This window comes from Tachypleus tridentatus, chromosome 5 (assembly GCF_004210375.1).
Source record: "Tachypleus tridentatus isolate NWPU-2018 chromosome 5, ASM421037v1, whole genome shotgun sequence".
Taxonomy (NCBI): domain Eukaryota; kingdom Metazoa; phylum Arthropoda; class Merostomata; order Xiphosura; family Limulidae; genus Tachypleus; species Tachypleus tridentatus.
The window spans coordinates 44,983,287-45,009,173 of NC_134829.1; the positions used below are offsets into that span (position 1 = coordinate 44,983,287).

Below are 25,887 nucleotides of genomic sequence, written 5' to 3' on the forward strand. Positions count from 1 at the left end.
CCCCCACGGCTGAAAGGGTAAGTATGCTTGGTGTGACGGGAACTCGAACCCGCAACCCTCGGATTACAAGTAGAGTGCCCCAACCACCTGACCATGCCGGGCCTTATATTATTGAAACTGTGCAAAGGGAAAAACACTTGGTTCGTTCGCTTATTTACAAACTGGAGATTTCTTCTGATTTACTACAAAAGTAAGATATACATAAAGCAACGTGAATTTTGATTTGTATTTTATTCTGCTAAATCGATTCGTAAAATCGAGTTATTTGTGTGCAGACAAAACATTTTTCGACCTTAAAATAATCTTCGAATATTTCTCACATTTTTTTACTGCTATCATGCGGGCCCCGGCACGGCCTGGTGGGTTAATATGTTTGACTCGTAATCCAAGGGCCGCGGGTTCGAATCCCGGTCACACCAAACATGCTCGCCCTTTCAGCAATGGAAAATTATAATGTGACGGTCAATCCCACTATTCGTAGGTAAAAGAGTAGTCCACGAGTTGGCGGCGGGTGGTTATGACTAGCTGCCTTCTCTCTAGTCTTACACTGCTAAATTAGGGACGGCTGGCGCAGATAGCCCTCGAGTAGCTTTGCGCAAAATTCGAAAAGAAACAAAACAAAACAAAATAAAATATTTAAATAACCAATGAACTGACTGAGCTTGAAAGAAAATTGTTTTCGTTTAGTATACTACTCACCTTTGCTGCACTGGGCACAACAATATATGAGCCCACGTTTTGGCAGAAAGGGTCTGCCAAGTAATGGTAAGTGGCAAGTGTAACATCGGAAACAATCTTTGACTGCGTGCCAATGTTGACCATCGTGGGTCATCTGGCCTTGGTCCACGCCGATGGGCTCGCCACAAGTATCGCAGTATTCGGAAAACATAGCGTCATAACAGGTCAGACAGTAAGGTCGTCCGTCTTTCATGATGTACCTTTGTCCTCCAAGGCGCATGTCACACTCGAAACAGCAAAAATGCTTCATATGCCACGCCATACCTTCAGCCTCTGTACACTCGTCAGCAAATATGATCTGCAAAGGAAACACAAGTATCCAATATCAAATTATTCTTACTTTATTAATAAATATTTTATTAAAATTTCATATAATGACATATAACAGCTCGGTCTTGCCAGGTGGTTAGGTTGCTTGACTCGTAATCTGATGGTCGTGAGTTGAAATTACTGTCCCTCCCTTTTAGCAGAGAAGGACGTTACAAGCTACAATCAATCCCACTATTCGTTGATAAAACGTTAACCCTATAGCGTAATATTATATAATATTATATAATTGATTTCGTAAAATGTAACCAATATTTCCAAATCACCCTTTTCTAATAGTACCATAATATCAAGTAAATATTTAAATTTGAAAACAAAAGTTAGGCTATGAGTTATTGTATATCTCGTACGTATCGTATATAATAACGTAAAACTTCCATCACTTACATTAGTCTTGTACTAATCTGAATATCCTCCAAATCATTGATATACTATTCCCATTTTTACAACATTGTCTTGGTAAATATAATGACGTTTTAGATCCTTCCCTATCTTTCACCATTTGTTTTCAAATTATTATATTATTATTTTCAACATTGTAATCGCCTGATAATTCTCATTTCTATACATAGCTTGTTTGTGGGAACTTCTTATGCAGAATCACAACCCTCATCTCTGTATCTTTCATTGTGTTGTTCTTTAATGTAAGTCAGCGCCATAGTAGCTTACTTATTTCTCTTGATGCTTTATGTAAATAAAGAGCCTCAGGATGTTCTGTATTTCTTGCAACCCGAAAATAAAATCGTTGCAGTGAAATTAGGTCGTCCAACTAACTGCATGCACGTCAGTTGAGACAGCTTTATCAATTGTCAGACAAATATTTTAGAAAAAAAGAACAAGTGAAGCTAAAAATAGAATGTTTTTGACTTCGAAGATAAATTATTTATTGCTTGTCACCTATTACTGTATTATTATATTGGAGTTTAATATCGTGAGCCTGAATAGTTAGTTAGTTAGTTATCACCATTAAATTCCATTTAGGAACATAGAGCCGCAATCGCTTGCGGATTCTTCAACAAGTATTTAAGTGAGTAGGTTGTTAGCCCACTGCACCGAGCCGTCCCTAATTTAGCAGTGTAAGACTAGAGGGAAGGCAGCTAGTCATCACCACCCACCGCCAACTCTTGGGCTACTCTTTTACCAACGAATAGTGGGATTGACCGTCACATTATAACGCCCCCACGACTGGGAGGATGAGCATGTTTGGCGCGACGCGGGCGCGAACCCGCGACCGTCGGATTACGAGTCGCACGTCTTACGCACTTGGCCATGCCAGGCCGTAAGCCTGAATAGGGATATGAAATCTTTCTTCATCAATAACTATAGTATTTGATCTTTGAGACCAAATATTATATACGATCCCCCTCAACCTCTCTCCCAAACGCCCACACATACATACAGGATCAATGAAAAGTTTGGTTTGCAGAGGCAAAGTCAGTGATTGTAGTGCAGCATAAATGCGGACGACAATACATGAAAGAAATATGGGGGTATGTAAAAGATATCGTGTATCACACATATATTACAAACGTTACGAAGCTAAAGACGAGGATAACGGACATTGTTTTTACTGTAACTGTAGGCGTGATCCAGCAAACGTAAACTGAAATCGAATATCGGTAAGGCATGATGAGAGCCACTAATGATGCACAAAAAAGTCTATTGACATTCCAATAAAAACTATTTAATTTGAATTAAAAGATGTTGAACATGCATGGATGTATTTCCTTGTTTAGCTAATTAGTAGATCTTAAAATAGAAAAGATAATTTTGGGTCACTCTGTATAAGTAAAGAAAATAATAAGCTAGGAACAGTCATGTGTACAAAAGATTCACAGTGTTTGAAAGACCAAATATCCAAAGTGTTTGGAAGATGTATATTCTTTTTCTATGAAAAGGTATGAAAATACTTTTCTCTTTTAATAAATCCTTTACTGAGTTACTTTATATTATTAATACAAAGAGAAAATTAACTGGAAATTGCTTCCCACTTTAGAGCTGAGTTCCCTGCGCTGTAGGTCTCATGATAATTACAATGAACGTACGTTTATGATAAGTTAAAAACAAGACAAAACAATAAAAGTAATATAGTTAGGCTTTTCTATTAAATAAATACTTAACAATGTTTAAGGTGAATTGGTAATTACATAAATATTTACAAAAATAAAGATAATTCTTGTACGAAATTATTTTACGATTTTAGATTTATTCTTCACTATTTTTTATAATTTATTTAATTCAGGTTTAATTATTTATTCAATTGATTGTTATTTACCGTAATTATTTATGTATTTATCTCCAAGCCCGGCATAGCCAGGTGATTAAGGCATTCGACCCGTAATCTACGGGCTGCAGGATCGAATCCCCGTCAAACCAGACTTGTTCACCCTTTTAGCCGTGGGGGCGTTATAATATAACGGTCAATCCCACTTTTCGTTGGTAAAAGAGTACCCAAGAGTTGGTGGTGGGTGATGATGACTAGCTGCCTTCCTTCTAATCTACACTGCTAAATTAGAGACGGCTAACGCAGATAGCTCTCGTGTAGCTTTGTGCAAAATTCAAAATAATCAAACTTATCTCCAATTATGCTACATAACATAAACTTTGTTCATGGATAGTATGTTCTATTTTTTAATTGCTTATGTTGTAAAAGTACAGAAAATGACTATTATTCCCCCTCAAACTTTGCTTTTGTGACCTGGATAATGAAATTTAGAAATGAACCTATTTTCTATGTAAAAACGGGAAAATTTGCACATTTTCATTTACATGAGATCTGAATAAAACAACATATGAATCAAGATTTACATATATTTATACTAAAGTTATACAAAAACAAAAATGTTTAGAAGTGAATAGTTTTTCGAGATTTGCGACTGTAATGTAAATCACTTTCACGTATCAGACCCCAAATATAGTCTCCCGTCATGTTTTCGTTATACGCTTCCAGGTCCCAAAAGCAAAGTTTGAAGAGAAAAATAGGTCTTTTCCATTTACTTTAGGCATAAGCAATTAGAAAATAAACACTTTCTGTCCAGGAACAGGAAAAGTTGTTGTTTTGAAACCCGGTTTTTAGCGTTCTAAGTCCGCAAACATACCGCTGAGCCCATGAAAAAGTAAAAATTTTATTACATAGTGTTATTTATCTCTTATTGTAAATTCATATCAATAAAATACTTTTTCACTGTTTTAAATTGTTTTAATTTATTGAACGTACGTATTTGTTCCAAAAGTCCATTAAAAAGTTTCGTGCCCATAAATGCCAGTGTCTACACCCCACTGCTGCTCTTCGCCTAGATAACTCATATAAATCCTTAACTACTTCCTGTGCGTTACCAGAATGACCTAGCCACCTTACCGGATGTCTCCCACTGTTGGATCTGATCAACGTGTTTTTAAACAACATCTCTTCAATATTTAATACAGACAGCTGCTATATACATAAAAGAGCAAATTAAACAGCTTTGGTTATAACCAAACCTCAAACGAATACAAAGATGAAGGTTTACATTAACAGAACTATATAGAATTGATTGTTTTGGGGAAATGGCTGTAATTCTGACCATATAAATCTATACAATCTAAAACTTTCAGTGATTTCAAGGTTTGAACCGAAGCTGGCGGCCATTTTGAATACTCTCTGATGGAAGCTAATCAGGAATTTTTGAACATTTTGCCAGCCACTACCACTTCCAACAAGAATAGTTATATAGATATTGATAGCTATTTGCAGTACAGTCAAGAAGTGTCTATTGCACGCAGTAGAAACATGACTACCAAAAATCACAGAAAACTTAACCTTCACAAGGAAGTCTGATGAACAACTTATAAGCATAATGAAGTAACACGGGAAAAATTAAGATATTTTATTATCAACACAAAATCTTTAGGCTAAAAACTCAAAAACATTGAGAAACACAATTAATAAAATACAATTTATTTAAAGCATTAAAAGGGAATTATTTATGCTTAAAATTAAACACATGCACAGCTCCAAAGTACCAATGATTTCACCTTAAATAATTCACAGCAATGGTCAAAAATAAAACATACATTTCAACACTTAAATACAACAATAATGATATCTACATAAACACTAAAAAATACCAAATAAACCAGCCGTGAATCAATAAAACCAGCCGTGAATCAATACTTTTAGAATAAGACCAAAAACCATGAAAACACAAACAGAGACAAGATCTCACTCATTTTCTCAATCTCAGAACCTCAACTAGAAAGTACACTCGAACAATGTCACAATACACAATCACAACCACAAAAATTTAAAACAAAATGAAAAAAAATCCTGGTTCGAATGAATCGTATAGAATGCAAAGTCATTAAGAAAGGCTTTTTAAGATTATACAAACATCTCGCAGCAATATTTAATACCTCAATTATCAGGCTGTAGAATTTACCAGCTGCTTGGAAGATAGAAGATGTTTTAACGTTCTTAAAGGAAGAGGGATCATCGAATAAACCAGAAAGATATAGACTGATCAGCTGTATCGTCAAATTACTTGAACAAATTACCAGTAAAATATTATTGGCATACCTGGAATTGAAGTCAAAATTACCGGAAATACATAATGGTTTTAGTTAGTAAAGAAAAGCCATAGATCATCCAGTAAGACTCACGTAAATTGTCATAAATGATTTTAATAAAATTAACTGCACTAGTGTCTGTTTTCTCGACAATGTACTGCACAATGGATTACGATTTCACCGCGGGCTGTGACCAACATGCTTTACCCCTCCATTTAATCACTCCTTTTATCAACTTCCGTTGTCGTGGTTTATAATGTGCACGTAGAAGCCCGGCGGCCCTCTGGTGTTAACAATGATTATCAAGCCAATTTACTCTATCTCATTATAGGCTCGATCAATTTGACTGACCACGTGACCCCTCTGTATTTGTTTAAGTCTTCTCATATTTAATACTTCTAACTTTTAATACAGTGTGTATATGTTAACAACCATTGGTCGTTTTCAATTAATATTATAAGACTTTCACGTGTAAGAAATCACACAGATTTTAATAAAATAAAATAAAGATTTGCCCATGAATATATTAAGTATTTGTTGTGAACGTTGCGTATGCAGAGTAATTTTCATCTTAAAATTTAAAATGCTTTTCCTCACCTCAAAAATCTCAAATTTCTTTTAGGTTATTCCTAAAACCTTCTAAACACATTTCAAACATTTTTTTTTTGTTTTCAGTAAAACTTTATATTTTATTTGTTATTTTCTCTACTCTATTTAAAAATGGATTCGGTCAATTCCGTCGACGTCGTAACCATCAAAAAATCGAAATAAATTTAAATCATCTTTTCTTTCTTTCTAGAATGACTTTAAATTATAGCATAAAACTATACTAGTTCATCCTACGTAGACCGTTACATCTATTTATAATTAAACTGTATTGTTTTATTGTCTTTTTTATTTTTCTTTGAACCGTTTCTAACTGCTATATGCGCCGTTATAAGCTGTAGATCACTTATAAAACGTACAGCTCATGTTACGCTAACGAATTACATTATCCAGAAACTGCTACGAGCTGCTTGCGTATGTATCCAATGAAAATTTTATCATAATAATATTATCATTTATTATACCTAATTTAATCTTAACTAACCTGAAATAATCCCTGTTTCTAAATTTTAATTACTTTTATAATTATATATAAAAAATAAATATTAAAATAAGAAATAAAATACGTAACCGATTTTCTTTTTTTATTACTGTCGATGATACTAGACCCTAATCTTTTTACATTAATGGCACTAACGCACTTAATATTTTTTTATTAAATTAAATAATGCGCCAAACAACATAGATGGACAACATGCAAAAACAAAACAGATTTCCGTGCCTCATAAAATGTTTCTGGGCCCGGCATGGCCAGGGGGTTAAAGCATTCGACTCGTAATCCAAGGGTCACGGGTTTGAAACCCCGTCACACCAAACATGCTCGCTCTTTCAGCCGTGGGAGAGTTATAATATGACGATGAATCTCACTATTCGTTGGTAAATGAGCAGCTCAATAATTGGCGGTGGGTGGTGATGGCTTGTTGCCTTCTCTATTGTCTTACACTGGTAAATTAGGAACGGTTAACGCAGGTAACCCTCGAGTAGCTTTGCGCGAAATTCAAAACAATCCAAACCAAAAATGTTTCTCGCTTTCTAACTGTGCGACGAGAGTTGATACACATTCATTCAAGATACTTGTTAACTTTCTCAATGGAAACGATGGTGGTACTCTGTGTGAAACTGATATTTACCCACACAGAACAAAAACACTACACAATAAATCACCTGACGGAAGAAAACCTTGAATTTTTACTAATTGTAGATAATGTATAACCAAACATAAACAGAAAACGGTTAACAAATTTTGAAAAAAAAACGGATTTGACAGTAAATGTAGTAGGATAGAGCTCTATAATCAAACAAAATTGAAGACTACAAAAAGTTTGCCTGAGAAACAACGATTTTACGCCTAATTTTTTACTTTTAAGACATCAGGAGAAATCCAGGATTTTTTTTTAATATTACATTTTAGAATTAGGAACTTAAAACTTATATACTATTAAAATATGCATTATTAGCTAATATTTTATGCTCTTCCAATTGGTATAACGTAGTAGTTTGATAAACTTTTAAATGTGAGACACTAAAACTTTGTGTCATGCGCTGGAAATGATACGCGTGACGAAAGGCTTTAGCCAACTGACCAGCTGATATTTGCCTGCTCACGTGACGAATAAACATATATATCTGTGTAAATCATAGTCTACACTACAATGTGGGTGAATAACGATATTATCAGATAATGAATGTCCATTTACTGTTTTACAGGATAGTATAAGTTAATTTTCACGTACAGTATAAGTAATCATTCATTTCATTATTGAATAGGAGTTAGAGAGTCACAGAGAACTGATAATAGATAATACGATAAGTGTTACAGAGAGCTGTAGATAATACGATAAGTGTTACAGAGAGCTATAGATAATACGATCAGTTACAGAGAGCTGTAGATAATACGATAAGTGTTACAGAGAGCTGTAGATAATACGATCAGAGTTACAGAGAGCTGTAGATAATACGATAAGTGTTACAGAGAGCTGTAGATAATACGATCAGAGTTACAGAGAGCTGTAGATAATACGATAAGTGTTACAGAGAGCTGTAGATAATACGATCAGAGTTACAGAGAGCTGTAGATAATACGATAAGAATTACAGAGAGCTGTAGATAATACGATCAGTTACAGAGAACTGTAGATAATACGATAAGTGTTACAGAGAGCTATAGATAATACGATCAGAGTTACAGAGAGCTGCAGATAATACGATAAGAATTACAGAGAGTTGTAGATAATACGATCAGAGTTACAGAGTCATAGAGAGCTGAAGATGGAACGATGGGCCATGTCCTAACTCTTGTTTTCACATTACGCGGTCAGCAAGGTTTTCAACGTCAGTAAACAAGTGTTTGTTGAATTTCGCGCAAATCTACACGAGGGCTATCTACGCTAGCAACGTTGAAAGATCGAAAAATCAAGTTGTCAGTAGATGGCGCAAAATTCAATGAGTTAAATCAGTATGTAAATTTGGTTTTGACCATGTGATTTGTTAGTATCGTATACAAAGGTCTCAGCGTTTTTTTTCTAAGCATTGGCTTCCTTAAAATGGTGAGGTTACATGTACAAAACACGCACGCACAAAAGAATGTATGAGAAAGTTGATTTTTTAGATATAAATATATATTTTCAGTAAATTATTGAGCTAATGTTTTATCATATTATGAGGTTAAAATAAGTTTTTTTTACTGTGTATAATTATTTTTTAACACTGGTTTGTTTGTTTCTGAATTTCACGCAAAGCTACACGAGGGCTATCTGCGTTAGCAATCCCTAATTTAGCAGTATAAGACCAGATGGAAGGCAGCTAGTCATCACCACCCACAGCCAACTCTTGGGCTACTCTTTTACCAATGAATAATGGGATTGACCGACAAACTATAACGCCCCCACGGCTGAAAAGGCGAGCATGTTTGGCGCGACGAGGATGCGAACCCACGACCCTCAGATTACGAGTCGCACACCTTAACACGCTTGGCCATGCCGGGCCAATCACTTGAGAAAGAGTCATAGCAGTCGTTGTGGTCACAGTTTATATGACCTGTGAGGGTCCGGTACTCACTGAGTCTTTTCTTCCATTTTTAAATATATTAGAAATTGCTTACCAACAAGACGTTAGGGACTGCTTGTTGCCAATAGTTGCTAAAATTGCGGTTTTTGGATTGCTGCATTTACCACAAGCGCGATATTATAATTTTTTTTACACATGAGTGAGCTGGGAAAAGTAGCGGCTGATAGAATGGTTCTGAGTTTTTCAACTATAAACTTTTAGCTCACACCTCCGCTATCTTCTGACCGATTTGAGATCTAATAACAGTTTTGGATTTAGGAGGTCAAACCCTTTCGATTGTTGTATTTGGGCTTGCTCAAGATTTCATAGATTCATTTACTCTAATCTTGCCTAAAATACTTTCAAGTGCCAAGGCTATTGAAGATTCCATCTTGTTCATCCTGCTCTATACAGCAACATCATCTAAAAAATAGGAATTTTGGTCTAGGGGAATTTCACTCACACACATGATGAACAGAGTAGGACTAACTATCCTTTTTATTGAGAGAGACACCTGCCTCCGGACTAAAATATTCAGAGAATACTTCCAACACAGAAAAGCTTGTAAACCATCGAATTGTACCCATCGGTAAATGTGGGATTAAGGGAAATACGGACCTCAGGTTGAAGTTTCTGAGCTCCCCTCCATACAGTATGCAAGAAGTCAAAAGATGCCGTGAGTAGAACAAATAATACATATACATGTATTTCACAGAAAATACAACAATTTGTTGTGTGTAACAGTTCGGTTCACTCTCGTTACTTTAGTCCTTTGGCTTCCCCCCTCCTGGATTTCTGATGCTAGGTTATCGTCTCGTCTTATCTCTCTGTTACAACTGGCCTACATCAACACAATACACACAGTAAGTACGCTAGAATCAAGCAAAGAAAAAAGTGAGACCAAAAATCATTCAACCCAACATTAGGCAGTCAAAGAAGTCACCGTCGATCAACTAATAAGCACATTTTGCAGAACATGTTTGTCACTATTTCATTGTTATTAATATTTAAAAAGTCCTAACACTTGTAAAAATACATTTCTGTGCATTTCATACCTAAACACTACATTTTTTGTATTAAAATATTTTAGCAGTGATTACTTATATATATATCACCATCTGTTGAATTTCTTAGCTACACCAAGTTAGTAACTGTATACTATCTCATGGCACTAATGTGTAACAATGTCCTTCTGGTAATTCTGCACTACTCACATTTTGCTTTCCTCAGATGATTCATTAAACTTTATTATGAATAATAGGTCATCAAAAGTCCTGTTCTCACTTCTTTACGGCCCGTCATGACCAGATGGTTAGGGCACTCGACTCGTAACCTGAGGGTCGCGGGTTCGAATCCCCGCTCGCACCAAACATGCTCGCCCTTTCAGCTGTGGGGGCGTTATAATTTGACGGTCAATCCCACTATTCGTTTGTAAAACAGTAGCCCAAGAGTTGGCGGTGGGTGGTGATGACTAGCCGCCTTCCCTGTAGTCTTACACTACTAAATTAGGGACAGCTAGCACAGATAGCCCTCGAGTAGCTTTGTGCGAAATTCAAAAACAAAGAAACAAACAAACAAATTCTCAAGTGATTAATCCAACCACATCTTTTCAGTCAATAATATAACGCATACCTAGTTTAATAGCTTCTTTTCTTTAGGGATATAAATATATATCAAACCTTATTCATAATGCTATATCATATTACATTTCTTGTCTACATTGTTTAGATTCATTCGAGAAAAGAAAACCAATGGTTCTAAGTAGTTGATAGGTAAGCAGAATAAAGTTCATAAAAAACTGTTCTTGTCTACTAGTCACATTTATCGACCTTACCTCGTCACAAGCGGCACAGCGAGGCTTGACAGTTTCGGCATGATGTCTACCACAGTAGAGTTTGTCATCTTTTGTGAAATAGATTAGATCCACCAGCAGTTCCTTACATTCACAACACACGAAGCACGCGGGATGCCAGTAACAGTCTGGACCTACTCTGTTAGCAGTCACGCAGATGTCTCCTCCTGATATCATTTCTTCACACTGGAAGTTAATGTTATAACCCTTAACACAGTCACGTTTAGCCATCTCACTGATATCATCTTACAATAAACAGAAATGAAGTAAAACAAAATTAATGTTATAACCCTTAAAACAGTCACGTTTAGCCATCTCACTGATATCATCTTACAATAAACAGAAATAAAGTAAAACAAAATTAATGTTATAACCCTTAACACAGTCACGTTTAGCCATCTCACTGATATCATCCTACAATAAACAAAAATAAAGTAAAACAAAATTAATGTTATAACCCTTAACACAGTCACGTTTAGCCATCTCACTGATATCATCTTACAATAAACAGAAATAAAGTAAAACAAAATTTAAAAATTATGGTATTTATTATTAGGGCGCGTTAAGGCGTGCACTTCGCAATCTGAGGGTCGCGGGTTCGCGCCCGAGTCGCGCCAAAACATGCTCGCCCTCCCAGCCGTGGGACGGTCAATCCCACTTTTCGTTGGTAAAAGAGTAGCCCAAGAGTTGGCGGTGGGTGGTGATGACTAGCTGTCTTCCCTCTAGTCTTACACTGCTAAATTAGGGACGGCTAGCACAGATAGCCCTCGAGTAGCTTTGTGCGAAATTCCAAAACAAAATTTATTATTAGGACTTTACAGGGAGCCGAGAGAAAACAAGTCTCAATTATGTGGACTGATACAGTTAACGTTTAAATTCTTAATTTAGTTCGTAATTTGAAGTCATATGAGTGTTGGAAACGATTCTTAATGCACATAAACATGAGTATAGGGTTAATTATGCAACATACGTAAATCGAAAAATACCTATTTATGTACGTAAACATGAGATTGATTAGATATTTACCTGAACCTGGGATGAGTTCAACTTTTACATAATAGAAACTTAGCTGCATATGTTCGTAAAGTAAGGACTAGCTCCCATATCTTTGTATTTAGCAGTCTGGAGGCTAGCTACATATCTAGATAAATTGGGGATTAGTTAAAAATTACATAATGGGAAATTAGCTGTTGCGGTTTTGTTAGTCTTTCAAGTATTTCTAAAATTTCCCTCCCCAGTTGTATGTCTGCGCACTTATAACGCTAGAAACCGGGTTTCGATACCCGTGGTGAGCAGAGCATAGATTGGTATGCCCAACATAGGTCTACGTTTACTTCGTTTATTACTTCTATCCTGTACACAGTAAGATAGAGGTACTAACCAAACTTATGTATACTTATCATACAATAACTGGAGGTTTCTATGAATCGAATGATTGAAGTCAATACCTGTAATGTAATTTTGTTATACGTCACCAGAAGATTCAGGTATACCTGTAAATCCATAACTTGTATGTTTCTTTTTTTGCAATTGTATGAGAAAGCAACAGAATTTCGTACATTAGCTATAAAGGTGGATTAAAGTAAGCAGACAAAAACTCCTGAGAAGTTTCTGTGTGGTGACGTCATGGATTTCTTACTGTTTATAAAAACTCCTAAGAAGTTTCTGTGTGGTGACGTCATGGATTTCTTACTGTTTATATAAAAGTAGAAAAATCATAAACATACTTTTGTACTTATGGGGATAATATCATGAACACAGGAAAACAAATTAGCCACAGACCGGATGTTGGACATGACCTCTCGTGAGGTGATGAAAGTTAGGTTACTTCACGTCCATTCCTACCTTGCTGTCTCACTTTTTGGTACACCCATTCCCACACTTTCAATTTAAAAAAACATAAAAGATATGTATGTAGTTCATTTATTCGCGCACTTCTTTCGTACAAGGTAGAATGGTCTTATGCACTATTAATTCATTCATGTTGATGTCTTCTATGTATATTAACAGTGTGGGCGTACATCACAATATTATGGTATGTGAACACATTATAAGTGTACATGTGATATAGTGTGAGTTGTAGTGTTTGCTTACACTAAAAGTTGGAGACTTAGTTAATTGACTTAATTATTTGGTGATGTTTTGTGTAGGAAAACTTTAGCATCAGCAAGTGGTCTCTGTGCAATTGGTATATTGGTGCATTTATGACAATGATTTATTTCATACTTATAAAAGCGTTCAACAGTGTAAGTCAGTCAGTGAGATTAAGAAATTTATGGTTTGTGATATTTTTTGTACTCGTTCTATTGACGTCCTCAAGTCGTTCTGTGACCTGTTTGTATTTGACTGGCTTATCTCCCAAGGGTATCTCTCAAATACAGGGTGTTCGGAAAGTCACTGTGCACTTATATACTTATTAACAGACATGTTTTAATATAGAATACAGAAGGTAAATATGAATGACAATTATAAACAATGTTGAAAGTGACCCCGTTGGCATCAATACAGGCCTGGATCCTTCTTATTCGCCCGGCATGGCCAAGCGTGTTAAGGCGTGCGACTCGTAATCTGAAGGTTGCGGGTTCGCATCCCAGTCGCGCCAAACATGCTTGCGCTTTCAGCCGTGGGGGCGTTATAATGTGACAGTCAATCCCATTATTCGTTGGTAAAAGAGTAGCCCAAGAGATGGCGGTGGGTGGTGATGACTAGCTGCCTCCCTCTAGTCTTACACTGCTAAATTAGGGACGGCTAGCACAGATAGCCCTCGAGTAGCTTTGTGCAAAATTAAAAAAAAACAAACAAACCAATACTTGGTTCCAGAGGTGTGTATAAGTGAACAGTTTATATTGCATGTATTGAGTATCTGCCGATTCCCGCTGCATGTGTGTTTGTCTGAAATAACCAGAACAATATAACTATGATTCTACAGACAGATTAGAAAGTTTCAATACCTTTCGTATTTCAATATAGCTTAAGCAATATGTGAGTATTCTGTAATAATATGAAGGTGTAGTAACCAAACCGAAAGAAGGAAGAACAAAAACACCACCTTTTACTCTGACTAGTAATAGAGTATTATCGGAATAAGCGAGTATAGACGATCGAGTAAATTATATTAAAACGATTTTGAATACGCAACTCAGCCAGTTATAAAACAATCACAGCCGATGTGAAGCTGCTATGCAACGAAATCGAACCAAAAATACATTTGATATTGCTTAGCGTAGCACACGTAATGGGTTGCCACCAAAAACAATAACTTTTTAGAAGAGTGTTGAGTAGCTCTTTCCAACGCAAAGTATTCATACTTTCAGATCATAAAGGTATGTTCAGATTGGGAATCTATAGTTTCCAAGACGATAATATATTTTATACTTCATTATATTGGTAGATAAATAAACGTGGATCAGCTTGGGGTACCAGAACTATCCGGAAAGATACATTCAACAAGTCGCAGTAAGTAAATTTGGTGTCTTGTAACAAATGAGAATCCATGAACATAAAGGTCATATAGTGACTCAGAAAACAGTATGATACTGCATAACATGATCAAGAATAATTTCCATCTAGGAAAAAAACAACACGTGTCACGTGTACATAAGTTACTTCAATGACATTTTAACCGTCGTATTTTTCAAGCAGCTGATGAATGGAAAGACTGTTTACGACACTTCGTATAAAGACATACTGGTCAACTCGTCTATGGAATTCTGTGCAAGAAGACGGTTGAATTGAGTGCTGCGAAACTGTCGCCCTCGTACACAAAGTGGCGTGTGAAAAACATGAAGAGAGCATTGATATGCTTCAAACATCATAGCCTAACTTCGAAATCTTTTCAATGGAAACTCTGTTGCAGAGCTATTGTCATTATGCATTACCGTCAAACAGATCATAAATGGACGCAGCGACAAGGACTGTAACGACGTGTGAAACTCCTAAAATCGTTTTAATATAAAGTTCTGAATTTGAAGCTTTGCACAGAAGCCTTAGAAACTAAATGGTTACAAATGGCCACATACAAAAGAAGCACAATTTCAACAACTGCTTTACGTTATAGTTCTTTTAACAAAATCCTTGATTTCAAAACTTACATTTTTACAGCTCACTGGACATTCTAACAAAACGGGAAGTTGTCGCACGTTTCCTCGTCCGAGAGCTTCTCGCCTCCGCTGTGCCGCAAACTGCCGTAGTTCTTTCTTTTCTTCTTCCCCTAGTAGTTGATTACAGAAACTTGGTTGTGTGTCATGCGGTGGCAGTTGATGTAGGAGCTGTCTAATTCGGTATTTTTCCCCAACGCTATTCACGTACGGAACTTTCTCTTCAGGGAGTACCGAGAAATACAAATGGACCTGTAACAGGTCAGAAGAAGAGTTTATAAACCTAATTAAAAGAAAGACAATGAATAAAAAAAATGTATTTGTAATATTTAACAGTTAAAAGTCACTATTTTATATATTACAAAATAAAAACAATAGTGTAAATACAGCAAAAGTGAAACAAATTCCCTACCAGTTATAGTTCTTTATAAAATGACGCGCAAAGAAATCCACGACTTTTGTTACGTCACGGATTTATAAAGAACTATGCTATATAACAACGGACCCGACACGGCCAGGTGGTTAAGACACTCAACTCGCAATCCGATGGTCGCGGGTTCGAATCCCCGTCACACCAAACATGCCCTTTCTGTCGTGGGGGCGTTATAAAGTGACGGTCAATCCCGTTATTCGGTGGTAAAAGAGTAGCCCAAGAGTTGGCAGTGGGTGGTGATGACTATGTGCCTTTCCTCTAGTCTTACACTGCTAAATTAGGGACGTCTAGCGCGGGTAGCCCGCGTGTAGCTTTGCGCGAAATTAAAACCAAGACAAACTATATAACAACGCGAAATATAAATAATGAGTTGAAGTAAAAGAGTATATCTAAAAGAAATGAATAGGAGATAAAAGTCGTTTGATGAAAAATGGAGGTCGAGGGTGGAGCGATACTTCAGAATCAATATTTTATGTATTATACAAACAACTAAAGTGTTTTAGGATATATATGGAGAGTACAGAACTGCACATCAAAATCAGATCTTACATGTCGTTAGTTTGGGAAATTTTATAATGAAATAAAAGAAATCCGTATAAATTCTGTGGGCTCTGGTAACTTTTTTTTTTTATTTTGCGCAAACCTACACGAGGTCTATCTGCGCTAGCCGTCCAGAATGTAGCAGTGTAAGATTAGAGGGAAGGAAGCTAGTAATCACCACCCACCGCCAACTCTTGGGCTACTCTTTTACCAACGAAGAGTGGGATTGACCGTCACATTATAATGCCCCCACGACTGAGAGGGCAAGCATGTTTGGTGTAACGGGGATTCGAACCCGCGACCCTCAGATAACGAGTAGAACGCCTTAACCCACCTGGCCATGCCTCTGGTAACTATCAGTTCATAAAAGAATCTCTGTCGTGAAGACTAAGAAATTGCCAAGAAAAATTTTAAACTGGTGAATAAAAATACAGTTGTTTATAAAATCCAAAACAGTTATAATTAGTGATTAAGAAATACACATGCATCAATGTTAATTGGAAAACGTAGACAACAACGAAGATATCCAACTGATGAATGAATGCATTCTAATTGTAATGAATGTTTGATTTATAACAATGAATATTTATACTGATATATACGTATTAATTACGATATTTATTAGGCTTATTGAATGTGTGTTTTCTTATAGCAAAGCCACATCGGGCTATCCGCTGAGTCCACCAAGGGCTAATTGACAGTTCTAGTCCAACAGAAACCATCTTCTTAGATCAACAACACTTATCTTTTTTTATCAGAATTTATTGGCAATGACAAGCAACCGAACTATGGTTTATAAATGATAGCTCCAAACAAAGAGAAAAATGTTCACTTTTGAAACACTTTTTTAATGGAGATAAGATCGCATACTTTCAGTTTACGCTCTTACTTACATTAGCTTCATAAACGAGATATTTTCGTTGCGTGTGTCAAAGAATGATTTTCTTTGACTGATTGAGGCCAGGTTTAGCTTGTAAGTTTGTGAATATGATTTTTTTTATTTAACACATATAATTAAAACTAAAATTGGCTACTGACTCTTTTCTTTGTATTTATCAGTTAGTGTTTTTCAAGTATAATTTGTCTCCAATGCTTTTGTTTTCGGGATTTTCGTAACAACTGACTTAATGACTGACCGTTAACAGAACGTTTGATATAACTTTCTCAGTGGTTCTCTCTGTGATACAGTTGTATATCTACGGGCTTATAACGCTGAAAACCGTGTTTCGCTTCCCGTGATGAGCACAGATAGCTTGTTGTGCAGCTTTGTGTTTGAACTACAAACAGACAGTTTTAAAGGTTGATTATCAAATGAACGTGAACTGTTGTTTTAACTGTCTTAGTAGTTGGTTGATTATCAAATGAACGTGAACTTTTGTTATATCTAACTGTCTTAGTGGTTGATTAGCAACTGAACGTGAATTCTTGTTATAACTATCTTAATGGTTCACTATCAACTGAACGTGAATTCTTGTTATAACTGTCTAAGTGAATGACCATCAATTTAACGTGAACTCTTCTTATAACTATCTTAATGGTTCACTATCAACTGAATATTAACTCTTGTTATAACTGTCTAAGTGAATGACCATCAATTTAACGTGAACTCTTGTCATAACTATCTTAATGGTTCACTATCAACTGAATATTAACTCTTGTTATAACTGTCTTAATGGTTCACTATCAACTGAATATTAACTCTTGTTATAACTATCTTAATGGTTCACTATCAACTGAATATTAACTCTTGTTATAACTGTCTTAGTGGTTTAGAGAAATTAAGCTTTGCAATATTTTATGGCTATAACAAAACACGAAAACACATATATACACAAACACACACACGCACACAAATCAGAACTAAACAGACGAACAGGCATTGTTTCCTAGCCGTCAAATGACATTTAAAAGTACTTTATGTAACCGCCGGTTCTTCTGCCACAATAAAAAAATTGTTTAATTGAAACTTATATAAATAACTAAAGTTATATAGACACGAACACTGTTCATAATCTCCAAGTTTGACAATAGGGAACAATCCAGTGATATATGAACGTTCTTTTAATACAAAGAAACAGTTACGTGCTAATAGATTGCGAGTTTGGCAGTACGGCTAATTTACCATCTTTCAAAAACAACCCCCATTTTCGTTTTGTTAGGGCGCGTAGAATAATAATATAGCAATTTTCTTTCTATCTCTTCAACAACTTCAATGAATTTTATAACGTGCGAAGAGCTTCTCTCTGCAGTTAAATAAATTGTTCGTCCTGTTTCCATTATGGCTGGTCTTCAAGGTACTGTAATTTAAAGTGATTTATTACATCTCTTATTTGTCCCATTCAGACAGTTTTAGTGAGAAGGGAAGTTATTTTTATTAATGTAAACTGATTGTTCGAGAAATATTATTTTAACAACGTAAATGAAGTGTAATTATTCTTCGCAAAAGTATTGATAGAAATCAAAAGGTAGGTTTAGAACATTACGAACCGTTCAACTTCAGAGAATTAACTTCGGAAGTTAATATTTCTACGAGGACATTGAATATCTTCAGCTGTGAAAAAATTACGTGAGAGAAGACAAGAATAGAGCCAGCTAGCCTTCTTGTCAAGTGAAGTGTGCCTGTGTATACACATAGAAATAATTCGTTATCCATGAACCATCGATAACAAAGTTTAGATCCACACCGGATATAAGACTCAATACTGTCTGTAAGTTTGTTTGTTTTAATTTCGCGCAAAGCTACACGAGGGTTACCTGCGTTAGCTGTCCCTAATTTAGCAGTGTAAGACTGGAGGGAAAACAAGTAGCCATCACACCCACCGCCAACTCTTGGGCTACTCTTATTATCAACGAATTGTTGGATTGACCTTCACTTTATAACACCCCCAGAGCTGAAAGGGCGAACAAGTTTGATGTAATGTGGATTCGAACCCGAGGATTACGAGTAGAGCGCCTTAACCACCTGACCATGCCGGGTCTCTGTTAGTTTGTAGAACTGTTATAATGGGGATTCGAACCCGCGGATTACGAGTCGAGCGCCTTAACCACCTGACCATGCCGGGTCTCTGTTAGTTTGTAGAACTTTTATATATAAGTCGTTATTTATAATAATCGTCATTATATAATATATTGTTATTTATATATTGAAATATACTTGTGTTAAGAAAGAAAATAGTGAGTATCAATCCTGTTAACAAAAATCTGATACATATTGACATCGTAATACGTAATATATGCACTCGACCGAGATGAATTGTAGTACAAAACGTGTTTATATAGTGGATAACGTATATTTAAATATACACATGACACTATAATATCAGTAAGTGTTGTTATATACACATGACACTATAATATCAGTAAGTGTTGTTATATACACATGACACTATAATATCAGTAAGTGTTGTTATATACACATGACACTATAATATCAGTAAGTGTTGTTATATAGTTGAATGGTGACAAAGGTATTTTTTTATTTTAATATTAGAAAACTCAAAGCTTTCAATATGAATATAATGAGATATACACCTCGACAGTAACTGGTCCAAATTACTCACGCCAGCTCACAATTTTTCAGACCACCGTATTCGTGAACTTTTCTCTATTTGGTGGGTTACACAAATAGAATAGAGTGGGAACAGGCCTGGTCTGGCGTGATCACTTACTGAATAATTAGCTTTAAACGTAAAAACTCTAAACATAATTTTAGTAAGGACAACCCCAGAAGCTTGCTTCAACAACTTCCTCTATTACAAGACATTGTCCTAGCTCGAAGACTTAGCAAGACTGAATCTCGACCAATACACGAATATGTAAGAAGGAAAAGCAGTTGACATTCCTGTCAGTACTTCATGAAAATTACCATTTATTACCATTGTTACCAGTTCTGGTGCTTCGTACGTGATCTTGGAACAATAGCAAGACAAGGAATTACAATCGTGAACTTTAGTAATTACTCTTTATCTGATCGGTTTATTCATGAGATATGCTGATATGCTTCATAAAGGAAGAGTCTTTACAATACGCATTCTATTGTTATCTTTTATTATTTTAGACTGATGGTGAATGTCGAATTCATTCGTGTACATTTTGTGTAAGTCTGTGGTACGTATTTGAGAACAAAATACGAGTAAGTATATCAAATATGGGATGCATATTTAAGAATAATATATTTCGTAACCCACATTAAGGTATTGTGAATATATTGTTGTTAATAATAGGATACCTGTGAACAACTCTAGCTTATACAAAAGTAGAATCAATATACATAAAGTTGTTTGATTAGGATCAGTTTTTCATTACAGTGTCACAAAGAAAAAACAAACTTACATCGGTGTAATGTACTCATTGATTTAGTTAACGTGATTCCTTCTTAAAAGTATAGAAATTAAACACGAATTCATTACGGATTTATTTTTGTTGTTTTTAATTATGCATAAAGTTACACAATGGGTTATCTATGCCCTGCCCACCATGAGTATCGAAACCCGGTTTTTAGTGTTGTAAGTCCGCAGACATACCGCTGAGCCACAGAGTAACTACAATTCATTTTTATTAAAACAATTCGAATTTGAACAGAGTATTTAAACTTTGTGAAGAAAACTGTTATGTGTGTGGTCAAACATGAAACAGAACCAATAAAAAATCATGAAATAACCATTTCAAGTTTTTAAGAAAGGAAATATTCAAAACGAATTAGAAACAAAGAAATAACTGAAACAAATAACAAACAAAGCAATATCCTGTTCAAATTTTTAAAAACGTGAAATAACTAAAACAAATAAGAAATAAAGAAATAACCAGTTCAAATAAAAAATAAGTAATAATCATGACGAAAATAGTTTCCTTTACAGCGCCACCAATTACTTGTTAGATTGATATTACTCACAGTTGCATTATTATAACTTACTAAAGGAACACAAAGCGAATGTTTAAAACTACAGAACTGTTCTGATTAGAGAGTTTCTTAACGTACATAGAAGAGCACTAAAACAGAACAGAAAACTTGCACACGACGCGAACCATATAAACAAGTCTTTGTTTGCGTACTCAGTAAGCGTGAGGCCATGTGATATATAAAACATAAATCTTTTCCAACCTTGAGCAATAACGAATTTTATGATCTGTACTATACTAATTATTTCAGCCCTTTAGGAACAAAAGCTTTAGCATATTTCTTATTGTCAGCTGAAGATGATTCACTAAGGAATAGATTATAAGAAGGCTGAGACCCGTATGTGTATAAATAATTGTTATCTAACAACCCCCAGGGTGTTTAAGAACAACCTTCTCGTTGTTTCTTGTAATTTCTCTTGGGTGTGGGGTACAGCGGACACAAACTCAATACACTTACCTTTGGCAAACAATTATACGAACTACTCTTAGGTCCTCATGAATACAAGGAACAAAAAACAACTAAAGCGGAACGACATGATTCATGGTCTCATGGAATTATTTTATGAAAAACAAAGTGAACAGATGAGACAAATTTTTCTGTACAACGTTACTGATGTTTATTGAAAAACCTTATGAAACGTTTGATGCTAAGTTACATGTGAGGTTTAATCACCAAGTTAAACTTTTCACCTGTGCTCCACAGAAAGTTAGAACATTTACACCACCCCAATCTAACAATTATTAGGCAAAGGGAATGAGTTTCGATTTTCTTTATTTGATTTCAAGTTAAGCATAAAGCTACACTGTGGGCTATCTATGCTTTGCCCACCATGTGTATCGATACCCTGTTTCCAGCACTGGAAGTCCCCACTGTACCGGGCCTGGCATGGCCTAGCGCGTTAAGGCGTGCGCTTCGTAATCTGAGGGTCGCGGGTTCGCGTCCGAGTCGAGCCAAACATGCTCGCCCTCCCAGCCGTGGGGGCGTTATAATGTGACGGTCAATCCCACTTTTCGGTAGTAAAAGAGTAGCCCAAGAGTTGGCGGTGGGTGGTGATGACCAGCTGCCTTCCCTCTAGTCTCACACTGCTAAATTAGGGACGGCTAGCACAGATAGCCCTCGAGTAGCTTTGTGCGAAATTCCAAAAAACAAAAACAAAACCCACTGTACCACTACGGAAAGGGGGGGGGACATCTTTCTTAGTTAGATCCTTAATAAACAACCATATAATGATTTAAACAAACCTGCTCATATGGACTTTCCATTACATAGAATTTCGTTTAAAAGTAATATGACATCATATTTCTATAAAAGGCTTAAAAACTATTAAAAAGTGGGAGGGTGGAAATAACTAGTGAGTTAATGAAACTGTGTAAATAAATTTTTCGACAGAAGTCTAGTCGCACATGTTGCATTGTTGTTAAGGTCTTTAATTAAAGCTTCTAAAATACCGGGAAAAACTCCGTGACGTCTTGCCCCTTCGTTTTATGACGCGCGGTCTTGCTTTTATCTTTGAAATTCTCTATCTTAGAATTTCAGCTTGTTTTCAAGCACAAGGTAAAGATATACAACACGTATACTTATTAGAAGATGTATCGTTTTTGCTTTTTATACGTGATGAATAAATGACGTGAAAAAACACACGTGAAATGGTACACATATCATAAGTAAAATAATATACTAATTAACAAATAAAACAAAAATGGAAACATTTGGGTTCTAAAGAAGTAGTTAGCTGTTAAATGAAAAAAACATTACAATTTAAAAAAAAAAACCGACCATACTAGAGTTATTTTCAATTAGAGTAAGATTCTTTGATCCATTGTACTACAGTTGAACCATTTTTATTTCGCAGTATTACCTAACAATTTCTACGAAGGTTATTATTTTTCCTAGAGCAGAGAGCAAAACAAATATCTGTTACCAAGTAAATTATGACATATTTCAAGGAGTATGGCAGATATGCAAGGTTATCTAGAAAACTTGGATTAGGACAACCAAACGTTAAAATACGCGAGTAATTCTGTATTTATTGCGCCCCTTATTCATTCTCTAGATTTCGGAGTCGCAGATTGTAAAGGAAAAGCACTTAATACAAATCAGTTTGTTTGTTTTTTTTAAGTTAAGCGCAGAGTTGCACAAGGGTATCGAAATCCGGTTTCTAGCGTTGTAAGTCTGCAGACATACCGTTGAGCCATTAGCAGGCAATACATATGAGAAATAAGAAATACAGTTATAGCTTAATATGTAATACTAAGTAAAATGTTGACATAGTTGAATTGTTTGCCTGACCAGAAGCTAGAGGATTGGAGAATAAACTACAGCATGGTAAACATTGTTCCTCTGTAAATGTGTTTTACACCCGACATAGCTGGGTGGTTAAAGCGCTCGACAGGTAATCTGAACCTGCCTGTAGGTCGCGGGTTCGAATCCACGTCCCAGCAAAGATGCTAGATCTTTCAGCCGTTAGGGGCGTTATAATGTGACGATCAATCCCACTATTCGTTGGTAAAAGAGTAGCCCGAGAGTTGGCGAAGGGTGGTGGTGACTAGCTACCTTTCCTCTAGTCTTACACTGCTAAATTAGGGACGGCTAGCGTAGATAGTCCTCTTGTAGCTTTGCACGGAATTCATAACACCGAAAAACAACAAATTTTCTTAATTCAGTTTATCTAGATAGAGTAAAAGTTACAGATTTCAATTTAAAAAAAAAGCCGAAATTGTTAGAAATCACGTATCTTGCGTCTGGTAAATGGGACAATTTTTTTAAACATTTTTTTTTCTTGAGCAGCTTTGAAATCAAATAAAACAATAACGAAAAGAAGCAAACTGGAATTGTCATGCAAATTATACTGAAGATGACGGCCGTGATACATTAGAAAGGATAAAGGTAAGTGCAGCACATGAGGAGATAAACCTTTACACAGGTGACATTTAGTCTAAGTTCCTTCTTATGGATTACACATGTCTAACTAACCGTTTCGGTATGACGTTTATATACAGCAATACAAAACATTCCGACAAGTAGAAAAAAACTTATGCGTTTCACTTTAGATTATAACAGGGTCGTCAAGTACACACCACTAAATATGCAAAACACATGTTTTCAAACGCACGTCATCAAAAAGAAGCAACTTAGCATCGTGTACGTTTTTTTTTTTTTATTCACACCCTTGACACAGCTTTAAGAGGAAGCCACATCAGATAACTGTCAAAAATAGACAGCAAGATGACCTATCAAGTCACACAATCAATTCTGAACAAAATAACAGACACTGTTTAAACGTGACCGGTTTATCTATAGTCCTTTCCACTCCCTACTCTTAAGGAGAATGTAACAGTAAGCTGCTATGTACCTTAGCTAGTATATTAGAAGTAAAACACCAGGTGGCACTACAGCCATACAATGAATATTATCTTATGGTTCGGAAGTACCAAAAGTAAAAGTAATAAATCGCTTAAAGTATGCGTAACAAACCAGAACATTAAAATAAATCCGATGTACTACGTTCATTGGAATTGCTGTTATACAGAAGCCAATGAAATTATAATGCAAATTTTTTTGTTTGTTGTTGCTAAGAGCAAACCTGTACAATGGCCTATCTGTGCTCAGCCGAATACGAGTATCAAAACCTGGCTTTTTAGCGTTATAAACCCTCAGACTTATCGCTGAACCAACGGGCAAACTGAAGTTAATTAGTTATTTTATGTATTATGATTTATTTTAACTGGGAAATCATGATCGAGCGTTGTCAAAAATTTTTAAACATTTAGTTAATATGCTAGCAAAGAGAGGTACAAAAGTCAGTGTGTGTGTGTTTTTTCTTATAGCAAAGCCACATCGGGCTACCTGTTCAGCCCACTGAGGGGAATTGATCCCCTGATTTTAGCGTTGTAAATCCGGAGTCTTACCGCTGTACTAGCGTGAGACATAAAAATCAGACAAAAAAACGCTGATTATGTTTTTTAAACATAAATAATTAATTTTCCGTGATAAGTAATTAGGCTTTACGAGAAAATACATAACTGAGTACAAAAATCAGGCGTTTGAAAAATTACTAAAGCATGTATGTAAAAATAAATAATCAGATAAAAAACATTATCATATGGTCAGAGTCTTTCCCTTATTTATCTTCAAATGGATACATTAATTTAATGGTTATTTTATGATTCTGATCTATGCAGTTGACTTCTTTTAAGAAGTGATTAATAACTGATTTTTGTATTATATATAAAAATGATGGTCATAGCCTTAAGATCACCTAGCTATGAGGCTAAGCATGGCCAGGTGGGTTAAAGCGTTCGACTCCTAATCTGATGGTCGCGGGTTCGAATCCCCGTCGCAACGAAGATGCTAGATCTTTCAGTCGTATGGGGCGTTATAATGTGACGGTCAATCCCACTATTCGTTGGTAAAAGAGTAGCCCAAGAGTTGGCGGTAGGTGAGGGTGACTAGCTGCCTTCCCTCTAGTCGTACACTACTAAATTAGGGACGGCTAGCGCTGATAGCCCTCGCGTAACTTTGAGGGAAATTTCAATAGAAACAAACAAAACCTAGCTATGACTGAGCGGCTTTCAAAAGCCATACATAAAAAACCTTTGACCCTTCTGATCTGTACAGATTTGTTGTGATTTTATATTTGATTAGCCCTACTCCAAATGAAAGCAGCACGACCTCATGCCGAAGTAAGCTTTCTGACCAATATGTTGATGGCTAGTAAGTAGCCTGGCGTCATTTGAAGATAAGATTACTTACGTGAGTAAATACTTAAAACGGCTTGTTTTGAATTTCGCGCAAAGCTATACGAG

At 35.8% G+C, this 25,887-nt stretch overlaps 1 protein-coding gene across 6 annotated transcripts in view; it reads right to left on the reverse strand.

Annotated features, from left to right (window-relative positions):
• Positions 1-25,887, reverse strand: part of LOC143251063 (uncharacterized) — a 93,901-nt gene that overhangs the window by 3,983 nt on the left and 64,031 nt on the right. For 5 of the 6 annotated variants that reach the window (XM_076502412.1, XM_076502411.1, XM_076502414.1 and 2 more), the window contains 3 exons: positions 15,204-15,461; positions 11,095-11,298; positions 700-1,036 (listed from right to left, as the gene is read on the reverse strand). In XM_076502412.1, the coding sequence (XP_076358527.1) occupies positions 700-1,036; positions 11,095-11,298; positions 15,204-15,461 (799 nt within the window). The remainder of the gene's footprint in view (positions 1-699; positions 1,037-11,094; positions 11,299-15,203; positions 15,462-25,887) is intronic. The other variant, XM_076502413.1, reaches the window with a different exon arrangement.